The following is a 17,839-nucleotide window of genomic DNA, read 5'->3' as shown; positions in this document are numbered from 1 at the left end:
TTTATTACATATTACATGCTTGAAAAAAATCAAGCCACCAAGTTGAGGTACAAGAAAGTTGCATTTAATAATAGTGTATGAATGTAAATACTTCCTGCCAAATTTGACGCCAGGCGTCAGCTAAAATATAACGTGCAACCCGATTGGCCGAACCAAATTATTACAGTCTACTTGATTGGAAAATTCAAACCGTGAAGTGATATGATATCATTTCACTGCAGTGAACGAATGGTCTTAATTCCTTTTCTTACTTATCAGCTAACTTGTGGAATGCGCTACTTGTCATTTTATCCTTACCAATGAGTTAACATGTTTTAAAATGAGAATCCAGGACTGCATTTTGTATAGCAGCTTTTCTTTTAAATTATTTTTTTTTAAATATGTTATATTTAGTTATGTATTAGTATATTGCTATGTATCGTAGTTGTAAATGTAATGTCTCGAACATAGTAGTTAAAAGGTAGCCTTACTGAAGTCAAATTGAAAAAGCTGGACAATTCATTCCGTCAGTCGCCGAAGATGACAGAAAGATATTTCGCTCCAGGTCATGGACACAAACAACGTCTCCATTATCCCGGGATCCGGACGGTACTTTTCCTTTTCACAATTGCAGCGGTGACAGTCGTTTTCAAGAAGTCCCAGCGCGTACTTTGAGCATTATTTATATTCTATTCGCCGTTTTTGTCCCTGACAAGCTTAAGGACGGAACGAACACATTCTAGGCCTGGGACGAACTTGGGAAAACACTTTTAGTGCGTCTGTTGAATGATGATCTCGTATGAAGATGGGAAGAAGACGCGACTGAGCTGTACTTGCCCTACCATATAAGAGCATGATCGAGCTTTATGGTTAGCTGGTCACTCTCAAGTTCGTACCATGAGTAATTCCTTCAAAAGGTTAAAACTGCTTTGAGCCTCACTGATTGTTAGGAATCAGTTGTAGGCATACTATTCAAACTCTTATGCACAAAAGCACAAACATTTAATTTTCTCATTAAGTTTCCCAAAACCATACAGTTTAATTACAACAGAACATCCTAAATTTGTACATTCATGGTTAAATAAGCTTGTATCTGTATGCTTTTCTCAAATATTTTATCCAGAAAATTAATTTATCTCAATATATGAGCAAACGCGTTCTATTTACGAAGCAGTACAGTAATCACAGAGGAAAACATAGGTCATCCACTCAAAGATAATCTGTCTCATTGATATTGAAATGTCGCATTATTCATATTTTTATAAAACTGTTCGCATTCAGTGCAATTATAAGGGTGTGTTGGGCAATGCATAACGTTCCCAGGGAAGAGAGACACTAGGAGCGATGTTGCAATGGCGCTGCCTCATTCGTTCCCCTCAAGAAAGTTCCACCGAAACGGACATTGATTTGAGTAAGTTAGTAATTCCTCAGGGGTTTGTGCAGTGTTGTGTATCCCTTAACGTTTTTCTGTTGTTCTCAAGTTGGTTTTAAATCCCTTTGGGTCCCCGGGGAAGGGGATTGGATTGTTTTCATCAATGCCAAAATGAGATCTTTCCATCTCCTTTGAAGTTGTTTATCATCATCATCATCATCACATCTTTCTTCACCCTTGGATTTTTGAGTGGCTTGGTGTAGCTAATAGGCAGCCTAAGCACGCGCGTTTTTGAGACGCGGACGGCAACCAGAAGTGAGCTGCTTTCCCTTTTAACTTGTCCTTTCACAACCACATTTATATTGTCAAGTATCTTTTCTCCATTAGAGATGATCAGTATAAAAACCTGGCAGATACCACTCTCATGGCACGTGAAATTTTCTCTTCCGGTTGCCGTTCGAGTCTCAAAAACGCGCATGTTTAAGCTCCCTAACACCTCTGAACACTGACCCTCCCAACCATGATGTACAGAGGGCAGATCACAACACCGGGAACTGCATGCCCTGCTCTTTGCAAATAGTGTGTGGGTTCTTTTATACGTCCCACACCGTTATGAACATTGAAGGGTTGTGAGACGTGGCCTACGGTTTTATAATCGTCCTTATCCCAGAAGACTAGAGAGTCTCAGTAATAATTGCAGATGTCATTGCAGACAGAGGCCGCACAAAGTTCAGTCGGTAATGCGTCGACGTAACTTTCTATAAATTTAAAACTGCATCTTTTCTTGAAATAACAGTTAGAACGATCATCGCATTTAGATAAGTATCTCAAGTAGTTGCAAACATCCTGAAAAATCCAGCCAGGGTTGAACGAGATTCGAACCTATGGCCGTGCGATTCCAGAACGCATTGCTCTACGAGCTCTATCGACAGAGCTTTCAATGCCAGCTGCAAGGTGACCCCACTTTATCCAGTGGATAAGGCATTATCCAGATTATCAAATAAACTTCAAGTCAAACGTTGACCATTATATGTCTTTGTACATGCCTTTCCTTAGAGTGACGTGCTTTGAGAATGCATATTCATAGTTACGTGAGCAAATGCCAAAAATCTTTCTCAGTACAGATTAGAACTGCCGGACAGTGACTTATCAAAAGTTATCCGGCCTTTAAACAACTGGAGCCAAGTTATTTGAGATAATCTAAATGCGATGACACACGCTATACGGTCGATAAATGACCGGCCTTGAAGCACAGGCATACTAGCAAAACAACGTATAACTCGTTAAGAAATGAGTGCTGCAATTTGCCCCAAAGCTTTCTGCTGGCTCTTACTGTATAAAGTAAAAAAATGCTTGCGAAATACAATTCGTTCTGTCGGAAAATCCCCCCCCCCCCAAAAAAAAAAAAAATTGTGTCAACAACGACAAAAACTATAATACTTTTCCAGACATCTACAGAATAAATACTATTTGATGGCCCCAGAATAATCCATTCAACTTTAGTAGTAACTTTTTTCCTAAAATTTAAAGGGAAATCTCACAAGACTCGAATAAAAATAGAGAAATTCGTGTTAGATGGCTCTTTTGAAATTTTTTGAAGCACTCAATTTTCAAGGTAATTTGTGCATAAAATTAATATTCTGAGGTGGTATTTGATTTGATCTACTTTAATCTCTTTTGATTTGGTTCGATTTACGGTGTTCTTAAATTGGAAGAGCACTTGTGCTCAGATAAATGTAATTGTATAATAATTGAGACTTCAATAAACTGATTATTAAGAGATTTTTTTTTCGATGTTGAATCGGGGATAGTCGGAAATTATCCGAGTGCCCCTTTGCAGGAGTCGAACTCTTCCGATTACCAGTTTGCATGCTCCTGGCTCAGTGGTAGAGTATCCGAACTAGCAATCGAAAGGTCGTAGGTTCGACTCCTGCCGAGGAACACTCGGATTTTTTCCGAGTATCCCCGAGTCAACATCGGAAAATATAACTCAAGGGGGTTAACATGAAACATCACTTTCAGTACAAAAGTGATTATTGCTGTCATCAATCATGATCGCTATACCACTGGTAATCAAATGGACCGCAGCTTTGAAGGACTTCTCATCTAATGCACTGCATATCTGTTTTTAGCATCCCATATGCGGAATATATTCTGAACTATTTGATATTTGTTGGCGAAGGTTCTTGCCGTACCTTGCTGAAGAACAAAAAAGTTTGCTTGGGGAAAACGCAATGCACTTTAGCTTCTTACAGTTTTTTCCGCTCTGCATTTCAGGATCAGCTCCCCTTGACTGCGCACCCGTTTGCTTCGATTTCTCATGCGTAAAGCCGCTTATCAGTGAAATGTAGGTTGAGTCTGGCTTTCGGATGTGAGAAATTTTCGCCTGTTCAATTTTCTTTCCCACGTGTCCGGCATTTCTTTCAAAATCCGTAACATTACTTCGCTGTGAAAAGTCTAACCCATCAAGAAGTTTATGACTGATAACAGTTTCAGTAGGTGGCCTTTCCAGTTTGTAAGATCCTTGCGGTTCAGGACAGTGATCCTTCTTTGATAAAGTTCTCCTTAGCGAGTTAATTCTAAGCAGTATGTTTTGCGGGAATTTGTTGTCATTCAAGCTAAATGGGTGCTGCTGCTGCTGCTGTTGCGAGATCTGTAGATTTGCCATTTTAGGGTTTTCATCTCCTATGATTTCCTCCTCTTCAGCTACACAAGGTAGTGAACTGGGGCCCTTCACGAAAGGGAAAGAGTGGGAACGAGGTCGAAATTTCTTCAGTTTGGTCGTCGGGCAATCAGCTGTCAAGACCAATGTTGATCTTAGTGAGTTTATTTTACAAAGCCATTCCTGCGAGAGGTTGTCATCCGCCCAGTTTACTTTCTGAACTGATACTTGAGATACACACGGGATTGTTCCTGACGAGGGGGCTTCATCTAATGATTCATCCTCCTCCAAAACTCGGGGCAATGGACTCCATCGCCTAATGAATGGAAACGAGTTTGAGCGAAGGCGAACATGTTTGATTTGAGGCCAGGCTACACTGCTTACTTGCTGAACATATGAGCGAGACAACTGTGCAGTGTACGGAAATGATGCAGGTGTCGGGCTTGAAACTACATCTTTCTGACGTAGAGGAAAACTAAGGTTATCATAGAAACGGTCGGCTTGTCCCAAACTGTTCTCTTCATCGAGACCATTATTTTCTACCAGTTTGCTGGAGATAACCTTCATTTCTGCAAGACAAAAGCACAGTATTAAAAAGAACAAAGTGATGATAGTTTTAGACATATTAACGTATGAATACTTCAGCGATCAACCAATTGGCCATTAAGCTCCGTTTTCATGAATTCCTGTAATATACAGGATTTACCCCGTTGACTTGAAGATTGTAAGAAGAAAGGCATAGAAAAGTGATCAAATTTTCATATATTGGAACTGCGGGGATTGAAATACACGACTCTGAGAGGTGGGGCGGATCGCGATGTTGACTGCTGGGGTGGTGGTGGGCAAACGGTTTCAACACGTCATCAACACTTGATTCCGAGCAATAAAGTTTGTTCAGTCTTGCAGCAAACTGCAGCCGCGGTTGTTACTATGGATACGGTCTTGTTACTATGGATACGTATAACTATAATTGAGGATTTTGAAAGGCCCAAACTAAAAAATTAAAATTAACATAACCAACCCTGGAAAGGAACGCCTGGTTATCTTGGTTTAGTATAAATACACAGGTGATTATACAAAATCGCGCGCTCTCATTGGCTCGCTATCTCGGATTATCAGCCGATAATCACGTCGACGGACAAAATGGCTGCCAGTAGTCGTTTTGCCACTGTAAGTGAAGATGATTTCGCGTTGAAATGTTTTTTTTTTTTATCTTTTTTTAAATAATCACCTATGTATTTATACTAAAACAATTATTCGCCTCGGGCTCAGTGATTATCGGTGAATATTCACCTCGACTTCGTCTCGGTGAATATTCACCGATAATTACTGAGCCTGAGGCGAATAATTGTTAAGTAGTGCACCTTGTCACTAACAGTTTTCTCTGAACACAGTCCTTAGAGTAGTTGGCATTTGACGCGTCATGTTTAGTCAAAAACGGCTACTAGGTTTGCGCGTACGGTATATATTGCGACAATGTATAGAGCGCGCAACTGTACTAAATTGATTCGTCATAGTCGTGTAAGATTCAAGAAATTTCCAGTATTTCATGGTGAAAAGTTTTGTTGAACGTTGGTGCTCTCGTGATGCTCGCATGATATGCACACACTCCTTTCATGTCTATCTCCAGCGAAAGCTTGTGTGCTTGGTGACGTTAAAGTATTTGCACATCATCATGACCGTTTCATGAACTTCAAATGAAATTTGACAATAAATAAGTGGCAGGAACACAATCATATTTTTTATGAATTCCGTCAATCCGCTCATTTATTTTCGAAGGCCTCAAAAAGCAGCAAAAAAAGATGTCGAAGAAAAGTGAATCGGCTCATACATACCATCGATCAAAACCTTTTGAAAAGAGGTAGCCTAGGACCAGGCTCCGCATTTGGGGTTATGGAGTGAAAAGAAACGTGGGAAAAATTCAAAATAATAATGCAAGGATGGTTGTTCGGCTGTGAAGATATATATTTTTGTGTTATCCTCAAAGCCGTACAACCAGCCTTGCATTGTTATTTTGTTTTTACTCTACAAATTATTGACTGGTTACATCTCCCAAGATCCGGATCCTGCACTTGTACGTTGTTCAGCTGCCCCTTGAACACAAAATTCGCCACGTTTCTATTCCCTCCATAACCCCAACTGCGGAGAATGGTCCCAGGCTAGAAAAGAGGATAAGGCAGGGTCAGCCAGGGGAGGTGGTGGTGTACCCAGTAAACCCGAAAAAACATTGGCCAAAAATACCCCAAAATACCCCCAAATATACCCAAAATTAATGGAAGCATTGTAAACTGTATACCTGAAATTCAAAGAAAGTGATATACCGAATACCCGTATTTAAGCTGCAATATACCGTATACCCGATTTAAAAAGCACCTGTATACCGTATACCCAAAAACCCTGGCCGACCCTCATAATTATAAGGGTTGACATTAATTAACGCATGCCTAAAGAATTCCTAAAATACACTGTAAAACAAGAAGTTCATATTTCTTCCTGCTTATTAATGCGATACGCAGTGGATATGCATTATACTTTAACCCGGAGGTCAGAGACATGAAATTAGATAGATTTATATATGTGTGCATTAAAATACGTGCAATTGCAGAGTTCTCAAAGTTCACATTCAATCATATACGTACCTGCAGCTGGCGAAGAAGATAAAAGCTAATTTGCCTTTCTTGTTTTCATTCAATGATAATATATCTTATGCGAGTTGACATGCTCCGATAATAAAGATACATTGAAAAATGAATGTGTATCAACAACATCTCGTGAATTTTGTTGTCGTGACCTGTAAATCATATTTTCAAGCGATTTTTGTTGTGTGCTCGGACAGAGTTGCTCAGTTTTCCAGATTTGCATAACAATAACTAAGAAAAGGCTTTGTAAAAATGCAGTCAGGAACAATGAGAAACTGAATGCAGACAGCCTCTCGATTTTGTTTGAGATTGCCGATGCCAAGGGCATCCATCTGACAAGATGAATACATAAGCTTACTTAAAGGCTCGACGACAAACAAGAAATAACAAAAAGAGAAATTATAACTTGTTAGTTCAAACTGTGGATGCAGGGTAAATATCGACCAGTCTTTTCGGAAACGAAACAATAGATCTGCAGATTATGCAAGCAAACCGGCGTTTTTAGTTTAAATATTTGAGTCTTTTCATATTAGTGCATTGCATCATTTATAAGATATAGGGATAGACGATCTCTGAATAGAGCCGGCAAAGGTTACGGAATACTTAAGTATTTATTTAAATTTCCATGGACAAGAAGAATTTTGTGCAAACTACTCTCGACAAAATTTTAATTCTCTCTCTCTCTCTCTCGCTCAATGTATATGGAAATATTGGGTGGTTGGTGTATTCAAAAATGCAGTGTCGCCGGGAAATCAAGCTCGATATACACTTTACATTTTCTCAGTTTGGTATGATGTTTCTTGATACCGTGCATTGAATTGCAGCTAATTTCGCAAGGAACAAAACAATAACAATATTTAACAGATTTTTAACGACAACCCCAAGAAAATATTTCATGCGTGAAATTGCAGCACGTGCCTAACTTTGAAGTCCATTAAAGTAAAAGCGAAACAATGGTGAAATGTCTTTTTACCTTGGACTGTTTCTTGACTGTCTTTGCGTACCGTTGACATTCCCTGTGAGCAGGACTTGCCTGCTGCTTGGAAATGAAATGTTGACGTGATGAACACGAGAACAACTGGATATTTTTAATTTACAGATCTTGGCATCTACCGACAGGCGGAACAATATGGAATTGACAGGTTATTTTAAGACCACCCACTTTAATAAGGAGAAAGGTCAATCAATTTTTCGCTTCAATAATTATTCATAAAGCTTTCTTTGCACTTACACTCTTATTTAGTTAGTCACAGGTTTAGGGACTTAATCTTGCTGTAACATGTCAAAAAGATTTTGCTCTCTGATCGTGAAGATCATTGAACTCGCAAGTTGCTTCCGGAAAGAGGCTGCGTAAATGGACTGGAATATTTTAGACCCATTTGTTTTGAAATTTAGATATTTTTAGCACAAAAGAATCATTTTACCTAGATTCTGATTGCGCAGTATATCGCATTTGTTGAAATTTCTGTGCAGGAAAAAAAAGCACAGCTGAAATTTCTGACATTTTTTTTTTCATGCTATTTGACGTGAGAATCACGAAGACAGGGTTGATTTGGACTCACCCTTTTTTATCAAAGCGGACAAAAATAGAATTTATTTTGAATTCAACATGAATTTTAAAGCGCTAGAGAACAGCAGGATGTTCCATTTGATCACGTCGTCTAATATTGGAAACACAACAAATCAAGCGGATAAGTAAGTTCATTGTGTGCCATAATGTGGCAGATCACTTGAACATTTCAGTGTAAAAGGTCTCTAGTTTTCGCCCACAGTTTAGAAACTCTGACCCCTCGAGATCGGTACTTACAAATAATCTTTTCCACTCGGGATGTGAGTTTTCCTTACGCAACACAATACTTAGAAGTAATGTTTTTGTCACCTTTTACTAGTATTTAGATTGTTTGTATTCCGGGACTCCGTGATGCGTTCATCTCGACTTTCATTTCGTCCAAAACACCTTTCCAAACTTGTTATATTCACAATATATCAAGAGCATTTTTCATCAGAAAAAGGCCGGTAACTGATGAAGTGAAATTTGATATGGGATTTTCCGATTATACTGAGGGGGTGAAGAAGCTGCAGGGGGCTGGGAGATCAATTCCTTGGAGTAAATTTAATGTTATCTTCAATCGACCCTTTTTGCAATCTGACTACGTGATTCTGGTGTCTCAGTTAAGACGTGCACAGGATGAAATCTCCTTGATAAGAAATGAAAAACAAATTTTTCATTCCGCCGGATCATTCAAATCACTTAGAATAACTTAATCACTTATCTTTTTACTTTCCGCCTCGAAAATTGAAAATGCAGTGCAAAAACACTCCATCGGGTACGTGTTGACATGAGCACAGAACTTCCTTAGTGAGAAGATACGCGATAAGTGTTTCAATTTCTCCTTCACGGGACAATACCAAGCATAGCTTCCCCGGTTACTTCAACCACGAAGTTAACAATGGAAATCTACAGTTCTAAAAACCAAGTAACAAGACGCTATTTGTCTCTCTGTTATGCTGAAAAAATCTTGCTCGTAACTCGAAACTGAACTGATGAATAAGAAAGTGGTTTGATCACATTTGATATCAATGACACATCTTTTGAAACCTTTTAAAGCAATTTTGTAGAAGTAAATGGCAGTGAAAAAAATTGGGGTGCTCTTAAAAACACAATCTGGGGAATACAAGAAAAGACACCATTTTTTACTTTAAAATTTGGGTTTCTCAAATAATCAATAGAAATTTTAACGCCCGGAAAGTGTTTATTGCATCCGACAAACCCTATTTATGTTCCTGCGCCAACTGCATGTGAAGTGCAAATGAGGTCATTTTTCTTTTATGAATAGTCAGACACTACATTAGAGTTAAAGGTTAATTGTTGGCGTTGTTTAGAGTTGACAAAAATGTATGCGTTTCTCAAATATTCTATACAAAATTTACTCGACCTAGTGGTCTTCAAAGATCGGATCGTGCGCAGAATTATTGCTTGTATTTCAGTCACGAAATGTTTGCGAATATTTAGAAGCCTGGAATGATTGGCGTGGATCTAATGGCAGCCCACATTCCCACCTTGTTCCTGTTTAGATATATTTGCAACGTGGGCAAACATTCTTTCAAAGGGGTAATATCTTGAAACAACGGCAGAAATTTATTTGTTATTTGTTTCGATCCATTAATTTTGCAGGACGCCCGGTCGTGCAATTTGATTTAACAAACAACTGAACGTTCATCTCAGCAATAGGGAAGGTATCTGTTTACAAACATTGCCTTTGTTATTCAAATTTGTCAACCACAGGAACAAAACACCTTTTGTTTCGACAGCTAATGGGGCTCTGGTTAGCACATTAATGACAATGGGTGACGTCAACGATACCTGTGAATTGCGTGACCTCTTGTGACTGTGGACCAAATCATTGATAAATAACATTAATTGACTTTTTCGGGCATAACGCCAAAATCCTTACTTCCCAAACACATCTGTGTCGCCTGAAACGTGCGTGCCGTACGTGATGTTTTTTTGAATTTGTGATACAATATGGCAGAATTTAAAATTCATGTGTAGGAGACACGTACGTAATGGCCTATTCGTCCTCTATAATTGTTAAACATCGAAACTAGATTGCGAGAGGTCTCTGCTTTGCTCTGATCTCTGCGGAACGAACGCGAAAATATCAACAATCAATCAAAAGCTCTATTTCTCTTCGAACTCGATATTCAAGTGCGAGTCGCTAGTTTCGTGGGAGTATGGACGAGCGAGTACCAGAAGCTGAACGTATTCCCCAGATTTAAATTATCTTACACAGAAACAGCGAATCCATCGGTCTAGAATGTATTCACATTTTGGAAACACATGGGGTATGACAGATGTGCATAAACAAACTGACGTAACCATCGTTTATTAAGGTGGATTGCCTTTCCACTGTTTTGTCTTAATTTCGGTTGTTCGTCATTGCATTCCAAGTGTACTCGTTTTCTCGTCTTTTTTTCACCCCAAACAAATTATTTATCTTGTTAACGTCGCGCCAAAATGTTTGTCTAAATTTTTTTTTTGAATAGGTCGTAGCTAAAAAACATAAGCTCGATTTGCGCCTGGGCTTTTATAAATTGTGCTAGTGTAAGTAGCGTATTATGTTACTAGCAGTGCCCATTTCTTGCCCAAATTATGCCACTTGTTCTTAAAATTATTCCATGCTTTTGGAAAAATGAGCGAAGCAAGTCCAAAAAACGTATCATGATTGTGTAGCAATACTTTTTTGGTGTCACAAGCTCCTGTGTCCTATTGTCTTTTGTTTTCTTTGTCTTTAGGCAACGGTGCCTGGCTATGTTTGCTGGTTCTGATATGGTCTCTCGCAATCTCGTACCCAGAGTGAGGAGAAATCCGTGGAATAAGGTCTTGCCGAAGCCATTCAGAATTACGGAAACATCAAATTGTAGAAGAAGAGGATATTTGTGTCGTTTCCACAAAAAAAATTGTCGATCGTGTTGCTTGCACGATGGCATTCTGAACGATGGAGTGTACGCTGAAACACTAAAAATACACTTACCGAAAGCGTCAGAGGTTTCATCTTCACTTGCTCTTTACAGCAAGCCAATGATCAGTTTCTTTGTGTGTAAGGCTAAAATTCTTGTTTCTCGAACACTTTCAACCCGCCATTTCTACTGTTTACGGTTTTCTCTTTTCTGTTTCCGGTTAAACTCAAGCATACTTTATGAGACCGGAACCCACGTTTTCTGGGAAAATGAAGTCGATTATCCCAGAGTCTCTACGGGCGCTCACCCGCTGGCCAAAAAGCCCGAGGACTCTGGGTACGAGATTGGGTCTCTCGCTGCAAGTTATCGGGCGGAGTGGCTGACGCCGGCCATTTGGCAAACTTGCAAATGAGAGGTACTGTGACCAACAACATCTGGCAAACTTCCTGGGCGCTTTCCCTTTGTACGGAAAATCCGTTTGATCCGGTGGTAAATCAAATGGAACAGAATTTTCCACTGAAATTTTTTCGGGAAAAAAGGAATACCTTAAGAGGTATTCCTCTTTACTCGGTTTTCCCGGAATGAACGGAAATTCCTGTTCCATTTGCTTTGTCCTACTAGTACCATGCTCCTTTAAAAAAGAAAAAACATAGCGGACACGGTGTTTAGCTGCCCAAACGAAATAGTCAATTCACGCGGATGCTTTTATAGCTCGTAGCCGCGCAACTGCAGGTGAGAATATTACCACTTATGAAGTAATCCGGCAGCCATGTTTGTTATTCTGATTAGGCCTAATAAGAATACCGAAAGTATCCTAAACATGCATAAAAGCTAACCTTAGTCCTAATTAGGCCTAAACAAAAGTTTTAAGACAGCTCTCGGGACGTTTTGTTTTTGTATTCTAAAACTAAATTCACGCGGATGCTTTTATAGCTCGTAGCCGCACAACTGCGGGTGAGAATTACTACTTATGAAGTAATCCGGCAGCCATCTTTGTTATTCTGATTAGGCCTAATAAGAATACAGAAAGTATCCTAAACATGCATAAAAGCTAACCTTAGTCCTAATTAGGCCTAAACAAAAGTTTTAAGACAGCTCTCGGGACGTTTTGTGCGCTCTCGTTTTGTGCGAGGGTTACACCACGTATATTATTAGTATCCAGTCTCTCGAGAAAAAAAGAAAAGAAAGTCTCAAAAGGAACACGCTTGTCTCGTTCCATATTTTGATTGAGGTAGTTGGTTCTGTCCCTTTAAGCGAAAAATTCTCCCCGGTTTTCCCATAGACCAATTCGGCTAACTCAATGTTGTACCCAATTCAAATCTCTCGGGGTTAAGATTCTTTGTGTGTTGAATTTGCATGACAATGAAGCATTCAAATTTAAATGATATGGAAATTCTTGGAACAAAACGTTTTATTCCCAGAGGATTTGAATTGGGTACAACATTGAGTTAGCCGAATTGGTCTATCCTAAAGGAAAGCGCCCCCTGTCCCGTCATCTCGTGCCAGACTGCCAGCCTTCTAGGGAGGCTCTCTCTCTATTACCAAACCGCAAATGCGGCTAAAACATTGAACAAAAATGGTCTCAGGCTTATCAATATGTACCGATTATGCTAGCAGTGCTACTTTTTAAAAATCAGGGAAAATTATGCTAGTTTCCTCAAATTGACGAGCGGCAAAGCCGTGCTGAGAATGAGGTGGGGCGCTATTCACAGCGCGGCCCCTCCTTATTCTCCTTGCGGCTTATTCCATTCGCGCCACGCGAGCTACGAAGGCTAACATACACGCATAACGCTGATTTCACCGTGGAAATGTGACACTTTCGAGCAAAAAGGCCGTTCTAAAAATAAATATACTCGGGAAAGGGTTGACTGAAGGACTAAGTGTAGCCTACATTAACCTTTATCGGATAAAGGCTTCATTTGCTGGGCTCTAGTCTGTCCCTGTTGTAATTTTGTATGTATGTTCCTGATGTAATGTGGCAAAAAACGACAAAAAAACAATGAATTGAAAAGATTATTCCTATTATGACAAGGAAAGGCTAATTTACAATAAGTATCGCTTATTTCTAGTGATTTTCATTAATTTTTGCAAAACAATTTTTAATAATGATGTTTAAAAATGTGAAAACGCACAAGAATACTGATAGATGTCACCTTTTCTTCCTTTCAAACTTGGAACAGAATTTGTAAGGTGTTGTATTTAACAATTTGAACTTTAAGGCCCGTTTTAAACGTCGCATTTCACATGTGCCGAATCTAATGCAAAGAAGAGAAATCTATTGTTTTCACTCGTTTGCATTAGATTCGGCACATGCGAAATGCGACGTTTAAAACGGGCCTAAACATAGTAAACAAAGACAACAAAAAATTGAAATAAGAAAGACGGACGGACGAAGATTTTACACGTTAATTCGTTGACTCCAACAACGATGGAAAGTTAAACCCCAAAGGTAAGAAGCACTATCGCTATAAAAATATGAGAGAAAAAATCAACAAGGTAATTTGTAGTTTATTTTCAGTCACATCTAAGATATTCCTCCAAGACAAGTCAGGTTATTATTTCAAAAAATAAAGATATTTCATTGGAGTAGCGAATTTCGCCAGCCCTGTCTGATCTGTTCATCTAACAAAGGAATAGAGCTGTTTGATTTCTTTCTTATAAGTGTCCTCAGAAATGCAAGGAGTTTCTAAAATCATTGGAATACCGTTGAATCTCGCATCATCCATTAATCGTTTGAATGCACAAATCCCAATGTTGCCCTTACCAATATTCTCGTGTCGATCTAAATGACAGCCAAGCTCTCCCTTAGAGTCATTCAGGTGGACTGCGCGCAAGTATCTCAACCCAACCACAGATTCAAATTCCGACATCGTTTTGTCGAAACCTTCGTCTGAGGCAATGTCATATCCAGCGGCAAAGGCATGGCAGGTATCTATGCACACGCCCATTCGAGACTTGTCCTTCACACGGTCAATGATGCCTCGAAGTTCTTCAAACTTGCCACCAATCTGTACAATTACAGGTGTGGATTAGACAAGTGGTATTGAATAACCGGTTATTACCAAAACCAAATGCAGTTCCGTCCAATCTAAGTAAACCATTGATTACACCATAAAAGGAAAAGGACTGAGGGAAGGAAATAGTGACAAGTTCATTACCGAAGAAGCTTTCCAATGAATAAATTATCAAATTATTGTTAAGCTGACTTATCATAGATTCAACAGAATAACACGTTTCTGATTGGTCGATGAAAACGCAGTTACAGTTGACAAATTTATGTCACTTTCTTATGTGTCTGTCGATTGATGATAAATTGCGTCATAATATTGTCAGAGTGGCTGTGGACAGATGCATAAAAAACTGACGTCAATTTGTTTTTTACAGTACAAAACCCCAAAATGGTTAACTGCCGAGCCGGTGAAAATGAGGGGAAAAGATGCACTTAACATGAATTTTATTCAAATTGACGCAAAAATTGGCAATACCATTTCTTGCTTTCTGATTAGCTACTAACAACAATCAATAAAATTTCATTGGTTAAAAACTAGGCAGTTCGAGAGTTGCACAGACTTTCAAATAAATTGAAATTTTATCTGTGTGTACTCTTGTTGATGATAAAATTAGCCAATGAACGTGTGAGCATTCAGACAGTTATTGTAAAAAGTGCAATGAAGGTTAAAAAGTGTGACACAAACGTTGCTATGGAAACATAGCGATAGATAAATTTTGTTGAGTACATAATAAATAAGAAATTGTGTGACCTTCATCATGCATTTCATGATTTATGGTCACTCGTAATGTTTTGAAAGTTGCACATGGCTACGACTTATGCAATTTTGAAAACTTTCAAACTTCTGATACTTATCAAAATGCCTCCCAGGTAACAAATTATCTTGCTTGCATACAATTTTGAGACCTTTTTTGTTAATTCTATAAGTACATAATTTCATGGAAATAAAACCTTCTTGGCTGTTCACATTTTGCAATAAGCTAACAGTCCTATTACCAAACTCCAGCCCTCCCCCTTCTGCCCCACTCCCCGTGATGGAGAAGAAGGAAGGGGACAATGCCTGAGTAAGCACTGTGGGGAAAGTTGGAGAGCAGGATGGCCCACTGGTGGGAAAACTTGACTCCCATAAATGCATCCAAAGTGCAATATTCTGGGAGACTTAATTTATGGAATTAATCAGAACTGTTCTTGCAGGGGGCTATGGCTTTCACATGGCTCAAAACTCACAAGTAGCTGCCACATACCGTGGCCAACCAATCATATGTCTCAATGTGCTCTGTATTAGATACCGTTGCTAAATAAAGTGCTTGAAAAATTAAATATATAAAACATAGGAGAAAAACCCCAGTTGTCAACCATGGGCCATTCAATGCATTGGTGAGCCCATAAGCAGGCTTTAAATTAATTGGCACAAATACTTCATAGAATATACCAGACAAGTGAATGGTTTGTTGTTGTTTCTGCTTAAATTAAAGGTGATTAGACAAAGTGTTACTCACCAAAAAGAAGGAGCTTGTCCAAGATTTTCAACTTACAGGACTCAATGATCATCCAGCACTATTTACCTCCATTTTATGTACCAGTCAAATTGATACTTCAACATTGCCCACCCCCGCGCATACCCATGTACCCAGGGCATCTGACTCCTCTTCCTGCCTGGGGGGAGGGAATTTGATCATCTTAGTCTTCCCAGGGGCAGGGCATTTGATCATCACTTGAAGGGGGTGGGGAATTTGATCACTAGCCTCGATTTCATGTTGTGTTCCCACGTGGGTTTATATATTATGGCGGAGACAAACTTAGATGCATTCAAAAGGTAAAGACTCCGCATTCGTGGCTGGTTGGCTGAAAAGCAAAGGCCTACACAAACTTGTTCCATATTTAACAATCATTCGCCAAAGGCGAAGTGATTATCGGTGAATATTCACCAATAATCCCTGAGCCTTTGGTGAATAATTGTTTTAGTATAAATACACAGGTGATTATTTCAAAAAAGAGAAAAAAAAAACATTTCAAAGCAGAATCATCTTCACTTACAGTGGCAAAATGACTACTGGCAGCCATTTTGTCCGTCAAGGTGATTATCGGCTGATAATCCGAGATAGCGAGCCAATGAGAGCGTGCGATTTTGTATAATCACTTGTGTATTTATACTAATTGAAGATATTAAGAATCAATTTATATTATCTTTGAATATATAAATATATTAAAGTGTATTTACAATATAAACAATAATTCAATGCAATAACGACGTCGCGGGATACGATTTATAGAGGTCAATTGCTTTGACTGACCCGGTGTATTTATGAATATTTTAATACATTTGCGACGATTGATATGTAGGTTTTGTTATTGGCTCTCTTTGGATATTTATACCTGTTACCTGTCCTCCTTGTGCGTTGTGCCATGTAGTAGGGCCCTGGTTCTCCTTGGTGTTGTTTATTAAACCATGTTTACATACACAGCTTCAAAAGCATAATAGAAGCTACTGAAAAGTTAAAACAGTAATTTGGTAATTTTCCCGGGGGTGGGGGCGTTTGAGTTTGATCACTTGAAATGGACCTATGATGAGGCATTTGAACAGCTTTTTGGCCCAGGGAAGGGGGCATTTGAACAAAAATTTTCCAAAAATTCAAATGCCCAGGGGGTTGCCTGAGGAAGGGGGGGGGGGGGGGGAGTTGTTGAAGCTTCTATTTGACTGGTACATTACTTAATACTTGCTAGTTATTATTTAATCATTATTACTCACTGTATTTCCTTGGCAACTCATATTTTCCAAGACAGTGACAACAAAATTTGTCTGAGAGTGTGCCTGATTGATGCTCTCTGCTATCCTGTCAAGACATTCCTCAACAGTGATTTTCCCACATGTGGACCCAGGGTGAAAATTGTACAGTGTAAGACCCAACTTTTCACACCGCTTCAGTTCATCTACAAGAGTTTCGCGGCTTTTTGCAAGTGTTCCGTCATCAGGGGACCCACAGTTCATGAGATAAATTCCATGAGGAAGAATGACATCTGGGGAGAAGTTACCTCGTACACAAGCCTCTTTAAACAGTTCAGCGGTTTTCTCCTCTAGGGGTTTGCTCACCCATTGTCGTTGAGACCTAAGGAACAAGCCAAACGCTTTAGCACCAATCGCCAGCGCTTCAGAGACAGCATTTTGGATACCTCCACTTATCGAGACATGTGCTCCAACAAGCTTCCCTTGAAAGACTGGCTGCTGAATGGTATTGGTTTCATTTAAGTTCACCGTAACTTCGTTGTCGTCTTTTGCGGTTTTCGCTCGCTTGAGTTTGCGTTTTATTTTCTGGTCAGTGATTCCAGAACAGTCAATTGAGCCTCCTTTCTGTTCATTTTCGTCGCAAGATGTGCTGGTTTCTCTATTTCGTTTGGTGTATTTCTTAGATTCGCTTTCTTTTTCCGTCCGTTTTTCCCCTTTGCTTGATTTAGCTCTTGATTTTTCTCCTAATATTGGATTGAAGCCTTTTGGACTAACTTCATTGACAGCTTTAGCTGCCAAACGAACACTTCGTCTCATTTTGAAAAGCTATGAAGCCGCCATTACTTATCGAATCTCAGCAAAGGACTGGGGCAAGTAAAAGATTCTACCGGGCGCGGCTGCTCAGGGCCTCAAGGACTTCAGACGCGCGGAGGACTGGAGGTAAGATGGTAAGCGGGTGCTCAATCCGTTGCTGACCAGCGGTTTTCGTTAA

General features: G+C 39.4%; 2 protein-coding genes and 1 long non-coding RNA gene across 5 annotated transcripts; 1 reads left to right on the top strand and 2 right to left on the bottom strand.

The window, feature by feature from the left end:
* Nucleotides 1-2,768: 2,768 nt before the first annotated feature.
* Nucleotides 2,769-12,303, bottom strand: LOC138060350 (uncharacterized). 3 transcript variants are annotated; one of them, XM_068906107.1, is made up of 2 exons: nt 11,188-12,303; nt 2,769-4,582 (listed from the first exon to the last, which is right to left on the bottom strand). In XM_068906107.1, the coding sequence occupies exon 2, from the start codon at nt 4,578-4,580 to the stop codon at nt 3,480-3,482; it is 1,101 nt and encodes a 366-aa protein (XP_068762208.1). In that variant the 5' UTR covers nt 4,581-4,582; nt 11,188-12,303; the 3' UTR covers nt 2,769-3,479. The 3 variants fall into 3 exon arrangements, with proteins under 3 accessions (XP_068762208.1, XP_068762207.1, XP_068762209.1); XM_068906106.1 differs by lacking the exon at nt 11,188-12,303 and adding an exon at nt 7,626-7,778; XM_068906108.1 differs by lacking the exon at nt 11,188-12,303 and adding an exon at nt 6,653-6,981.
* Nucleotides 10,118-11,307, top strand: LOC138060351 (uncharacterized). Its single transcript, XR_011134332.1, has 2 exons — nt 10,118-10,546; nt 10,949-11,307. It is a non-coding gene; the product is annotated as an uncharacterized lncRNA (long non-coding RNA).
* Nucleotides 12,304-13,603: 1,300 nt separating the features above from the next.
* LOC138059051 (probable endonuclease 4) lies at nt 13,604-17,723 on the bottom strand. The gene is made up of 2 exons (XM_068904562.1): nt 16,873-17,723; nt 13,604-14,121 (listed from the first exon to the last, which is right to left on the bottom strand). Exons 1-2 carry the CDS (start codon nt 17,662-17,664, stop codon nt 13,732-13,734), a joined length of 1,182 nt encoding a protein of 393 aa, XP_068760663.1. The 5' UTR covers nt 17,665-17,723; the 3' UTR covers nt 13,604-13,731.
* Nucleotides 17,724-17,839: the final 116 nt, after the last annotated feature.

The sequence above is a fragment of the Montipora capricornis genome, chromosome 8 (genome assembly GCF_036669925.1).
Source record: "Montipora capricornis isolate CH-2021 chromosome 8, ASM3666992v2, whole genome shotgun sequence".
In the NCBI taxonomy this organism is placed as follows: domain Eukaryota; kingdom Metazoa; phylum Cnidaria; class Anthozoa; order Scleractinia; family Acroporidae; genus Montipora; species Montipora capricornis.
The sequence above is the reverse complement of the archived record's forward strand: the minus strand, read 5'-3'. Positions and strand labels throughout refer to the sequence as shown.

Bases quoted from the DNA above. Each gene is read 5' to 3' on its own strand.
- LOC138060350 (XM_068906106.1), bottom strand. From the start codon at position 7,665: ATGTCAACGGTACGCAAAGACAGTCAAGAAACAGTCCAAG. The intron at 4,583-7,625 runs GTAAAAAGACAT...TTTGTCTTGCAG, and splicing joins CAGTCAAGAAACAGTCCAAG to AAATGAAGGTTATCTCCAGC.
- LOC138059051 (XM_068904562.1), bottom strand. From the start codon at position 17,664: ATGAGACGAAGTGTTCGTTTGGCAGCTAAAGCTGTCAATGAAGTTAGT. The intron at 14,122-16,872 runs GTGAGTAATAAT...GTAATTGTACAG, and splicing joins TGAGTTGCCAAGGAAATACA to ATTGGTGGCAAGTTTGAAGA.